Source organism: Gordionus sp. m RMFG-2023, chromosome 4 (genome assembly GCF_954871325.1).
Source record: "Gordionus sp. m RMFG-2023 chromosome 4, tfGorSpeb1-WG-v2, whole genome shotgun sequence".
Classification (NCBI taxonomy): domain Eukaryota; kingdom Metazoa; phylum Nematomorpha; class Gordioida; order Chordodea; family Parachordodidae; genus Gordionus; species Gordionus sp. m RMFG-2023.
The window spans coordinates 26,000,046-26,005,701 of NC_088778.1; the positions used below are offsets into that span (position 1 = coordinate 26,000,046).

Genomic DNA, 5,656 nt, shown 5'->3' on the forward strand with positions numbered 1-5,656 from the left:
AATTAATAAAAATTTACTTCTATAATTTAAGAATTTATATAAAAAAATTAATCCAATTATAAATATTCAAACACGGTCAGCTGTTAAATTATGCCACTTCACGCTAACCATAAAAGCAGCACGAAACTAGCTTAAAATTGAATAAACATGCTGATAATATTTTTGACACTCCCAGTTCCCCGGGAAACTTCATTCTTTGAGATTATATTTCTATTCATTACTCTGGCATGATTTTAGAACGTTTTTTGCCCATAATATTTGGGTCAAGGTAACCTAATTATTTATATGATAGAATATCCTAAACTCAAGTTAGATAATATATATTTTTTTTAAAAATTGAAATTCGGACATTATTAAAAGGAATCTTTTACTTTTAAAAACGAAATTTGTATTCTAAACGTAATTTTTTTTTCAACGTTTAAAAGAAAGAAATTATAATTATATATATATTTATTATTATTCTTAAAAAATTTATGCGGTCATCTAAAAAAAAAAAGAAGTTTGTCACAGAGAAATAAAATACTTTAAAATAACATTTATTTAGGTTATCAGAGCATAGACTTAAGTTTAAAAGTATATAAAGGTGAAAATATTTAGTGTAATATTCATTATTTGATTTTTTATTAAAAGAAGAATATTATTAATCTTTTTTAAAAAAAATACGAAGTAATTGGAAATTTTATTAAAAATTATATTTTACTTACACAGTGTAATAATATATATTATTTAATCTTTATATTACTTTGTTTATTTAGATCATTAAAAAACATTAAAAATAATACAAAGTGATGGGTACGTCTAACAGCTCTAGGAAATTAACCATAATATTCGCCGCTGGTTGCTTTCTAATAGTAACTTTAACATGCTGCGTTATTTTACCATTCTTCTATTCGCAAATGTCCACCTTGAAAACTGAACAAAAGGTTGTGGTAGAAGGAATGCTAGAATCCCTGATCGAAAAGCAAGTCATAGTGGAACAGATGGAAGCCGAATTGAAACGTTTAACGGTATAAATAAAATCACGAATTTAGTTATTTACAATTTCTTTAAAAATAAAAATACGTATTAAGTATATAAAATTGTGATATATCGGGGAAAGAAAATACTCAGAAAATAGGCCTTAAAAAATTAATTAAAATGAATTAATTGAATAAACATTGAATCGAAAAACCAAATTATTAATATTCAATTATAGTCGAATAATATGTTTATCATATGAGTAAAATACGAATCTATAAATAACAAACATTTCATTTGTAGGCTTACAAAAAATTTTTTTTAAAATTCTTTGGAAATATAATTTTAAAAAATCCGGGCTGGGTCATGCAAAGCATCTGCAGGTCTCTGATAAAGCTTTACAGTTCTTATTTTTTTAATTTAAAAAAATTCACGATAAAAAACAACAAAATATTATAGGAAATAAAGCAAAAAACTGTACCGACTAGTCATAGGATATCATCCCATTTATCCCAAGCTAGATCAAAGAGAAGTACTGATGAAGCGGTAGAGGCAGTTGAGGCTGCAGCGCCGGTTCCGGTAGAAACAGCTGATAGAACTAAAAGATTAGACCGCCATGGATATGATGACTATGGCGAACCTAGAGGAACTAAGGATGTTGAAGCTGGGAGAGATGATTCAAGATACATTGAACTGTTGAGGAATCTCCAACAAACCGGAGGTGTCGTGGAAGTTGGTAAGTATTTTTTATTGTTGTTGGAAACACTTTAAATTGAAAATCAATTTATTTTGTAATATAATCGATGATTTGTGATTTTATTAAATAAAAAAATTAGATTGTGGATGTCCCAATGGTAAGCCTGGATCTCCTGGACCTCAAGGTCCTCCTGGAAATCCTGGTCAGCCTGGTACTTCCGGAAAAGACGGCCAGTCGGGTAGACCTGGTCATGATGGGCAACCCGGTAAACCGGGCTCAGATGGAAAAACGGTATTCTTTTTTTTAAATAATATTTTACGCGAGATTTATTTTTGGTTAATTCAAATCTTTGTAAGCACTCTATTTTGGTTACATTAAGCAACTGCAATATATAAAATATATTATTGTCTAATTTATTCATAGTTACATAGATTAAAATTCTTTATGAATAATCTTTAGGCAAAGGGGGAAACATATTGATATATTTTAAAAAGAAAGATTAAACGTTTAAAAATTATTGAAGAATATTTATTTTTAAGAAAAAATATATTAACATTATCAATAATCTATAGGGGCCAGCTGGTCCTCCAGGACGTAACGGTAATGATGGAAGAGCCGGAAACGCGGGTCAAAATGGCAGACCAGGTCCAGATGGTCAACCAGGTAGAGATGGACAGCCTGGAAGAGATGGACAAAATGTAACAATATTATTTTATGATCATTTTTATACAGAATAAATGTTCTCAGATCAATTAAATTTGTTTCACTAAACTATGTAATTTTTTAGAATTTGCAAATATTTAACTATTCTTATTTTACAGTTTTAATGAATTATTAAAACATATTTATTTATGAAAAGGGATCACCTGGCCGAGACGGAGAACCAGGTAGAGATGGTGAGCCAGGAGCACCCGGAGAATCTGGAAAAGATGGAAGTGATGGAGAATCGGGCAAACCTGGGCAAGATGGATCTCCTGGACCTAGGGGACCAAGTGGACCTAAAGGTTTGTATAATTTTAATGTCAATTTATTACCTTATTCATAAGGCCATAGAAGCCTATTTAAATAACCGTATATAAAGCGAATTGGTTTCTTTAAAGTGTTTGTTTCTTAAAATCTACAATATTTAAAACCATCATCTCAAATAAAATATTATTTTCATTACTATAATTTTAAAAGGTGTTGACGGCCAACCAGGTATCCCTGGTAGAGATGGTCAGCCTGGCAAGGACGGTTTACCTGGAAAAAGAGGCAGAGATGGAAATCCTGGAGTAGATAACAAGGGACCAGGACCGTCTGGAGACGCTGGCAACCCAGGACGAGATGGACAGCCCGGTTCAGCCGGTCCGGATGGAAAGCCCGGCCGAGACGGAAATGCTGGTCGCGACGGACAGCCAGGAAATCCTGGCAAAGATGGTGCCCCTGGATCTTCAGGTATTGATGGACCACCCGGAAAAGATGGCATATCTGGCCAACCCGGAAAAGACGGACCAGCTGGTAACCCTGGACGAGACGGAAAACCTGGCGTTCCCGGCAAACGAGTTAGTGAAATATTATATTATAAAAGTAATATAGAAATTGTGTGTTTTTTTCTTTTAAGAAGGGAAGAAAGAACGTGTATGTTAATTTATTACAAATATTAGTATTATATAATTTGGTAGGAGCAGCGATATTATTTTTGCTTAATTTTTTTAAAAAAAAATGTTTATATTTATTATTTAAATATTAGTTGAAATAACAAGAGTTATTTATTCTAATTTAATTATTAGTTGATGAAATAAATAGACATGATTCATTTTATATACGTATCTTTATTTTTTATAACTTAAAATTAATTTAGTCTTTTTTATTAGGGTTCAGGCGGTGATAAAGGACCCGACGGCAAAGCTGGATTATCAGGAAAATCTGGAAGAGATGGAATACCTGGTTCTGATGGTAAGCCCGGAATTGATGGCAGACCTGGAGAAAATGGATCACCTGTAACGCATACATATATTAAATATATAAAATATCCGCAAATCACTTTTAATTTTTTTAAAGGCAAATAATATTTGTGAACAATTTATTGCGTTTTTTTTCTTTTCTTTCTATAAATAATCTGGATCAAATAATTGAACCATACATAATGTTTGGAAAATTCCTAAATTTCTCAACTTTTAATTGCAGGGTTTAGATGGCGATGCTGGCCGAGACGGTAGAGACGGAGCCCCTGGTAACAAAGGTCGAGATGGTCTTCCAGGCTTGGACGGTAAGCCGGGCAAAGATGGTAGGCCAGGAAGTCCTGGAAAATCTGGGGCTAAGGGATCCAAAGGTGAATCTGGTGCACCTGGAGCTGACGGCCATCCAGGTATCCCTGGCAATGATGGTCCGCCAGGTCCTAATGGCGAACCTGGTCCAACCGGATCTCAAGCTGGTAATGCGGGACGCCCTGGTAACGATGGAAGGTCCGGAAGTCCAGGACAGTCTGGTCCCCCAGGATCAAGAGGTAAAGCCGGCAACCCTGGTCAATCAGGTAGCGCTGGCTCTAAAGGAGATTCTGGTATCCCAGGTAAGGATGGAGAATCTGGTACACCTGGCTCCCCTGGACAAGATGGTCAACCCGGGTCTAATGGTACACCTGGTAGATGCCTCAATGAGTGCCAAGCCGATAACAGGAAAATCAGTGAGCAATTTGATTAATAGATAAAGAAAATATGATTGATTTACTTTAAACATTATAATAAGGTATTCCTCAACTTTAAATAATGTAACATAAATTAAATGCTCCCTTAAGCTCTTTGCGGTGGATCCGTCTATATACATTATGGTAAGAAGACTTGCGCCGAATCTGAAACTAGAGCTCAAGTTGTATACAGCGGTTACATAGCTGGAGGTCATTATGCTGACAATTATCCAGGAGGTGGTCACAACTACCTTTGCCTTCCAGAAAATCCCAATTTCGAAAAGTATAAACGATATGATAGTTATTATAACATAAAGTACATAGGAAAATAAAGATCATATTTTTGTTGATTCATTAACATATAAAATAGGACCCAGACTCTAGACATGATCAGAAAAAAGCAATTTTCCAAAAATAACTTTGTATATATTTTTTTAAATATCTCTTATAGATCATTTGTAAACTAATTTTTTTTTAAAAAATAGCTTTGTCAAAATATGATGCATTACTTCCATATAATTTTTTTCTTGTGATGTTTACAAATACTTATAGTTATGTTGAAGGATTTGCATCTGGCGATGACAATGAAGGCGGATCCAGAATTTACGGTGCCGAATACAGGGTTTACCCAGAAGCCTCTCCATTCATTGGAGTTGTGGGGAATATCAAACAAAAACAAGCCGTTTGTGCGGTCTGTTACACCAGTCACATGTGTACTCATGTTATGATTCCTGGAGCTGTTGAATGCCCAAGAGGTTTAGTGAATAAAATTTTGATATTTCTTTTGAGAAAGATATCATTTATATTATAGATAAATGGTGATGATTCCATCCCCATTTTTTGACATCAACTCCATTTTGAATAATACATTAGAAGCAGTTTTATTAATTTCTGTTATTTTAAAAAAATTAAATCCTTTCAAAAATTAAATTTTATATTAACGCAATGTTTTAATCACCACAGGTATGATCAAGGAATACGGCGGTTATCTTATGGCTCTTAACAACAAATTCTGCCGCTCTCAATACATTTGCGTGGACGAATCTCCAGATTACCATATTGATGTTGATAGCGTAGGAGATGGAAGTGCCTTGTACATCGTTGAAGCCAAATGTGGTGCCTTACCTTGCAATGCTTATCCAGATGGCAGAGAAATCGCTTGCGTGGTTTGCGGCAAATAAACACACACTTTACAACATCGGCCCTTATTTTTATTATATTGAAATTTTTTTATAATTTAAAAAAAAACTAACATTCTAATTTTTATTATGATAGATACATTTGCTAAAGTCAGGAAATAATTATAGTCGCTTTTATGTAGTTTTTTTTAAAAAAATAAC

At 33.5% G+C, this 5,656-nt stretch overlaps 1 protein-coding gene across 1 annotated transcript; it reads left to right on the forward strand.

Annotated features, from left to right (window-relative positions):
* Positions 1-626: 626 nt before the first annotated feature.
* On the forward strand, positions 627-5,656 carry LOC135928974 (collagen alpha-2(IV) chain-like). The gene is made up of 12 exons (XM_065465441.1): positions 627-666; positions 756-1,007; positions 1,417-1,693; positions 1,794-1,945; positions 2,227-2,352; positions 2,514-2,658; positions 2,834-3,195; positions 3,508-3,633; positions 3,821-4,316; positions 4,428-4,599; positions 4,869-5,071; positions 5,280-5,656. The coding sequence occupies exons 2-12, from the start codon at positions 789-791 to the stop codon at positions 5,495-5,497; spliced, it is 2,496 nt and encodes an 831-aa protein (XP_065321513.1). The 5' UTR covers positions 627-666; positions 756-788; the 3' UTR covers positions 5,498-5,656.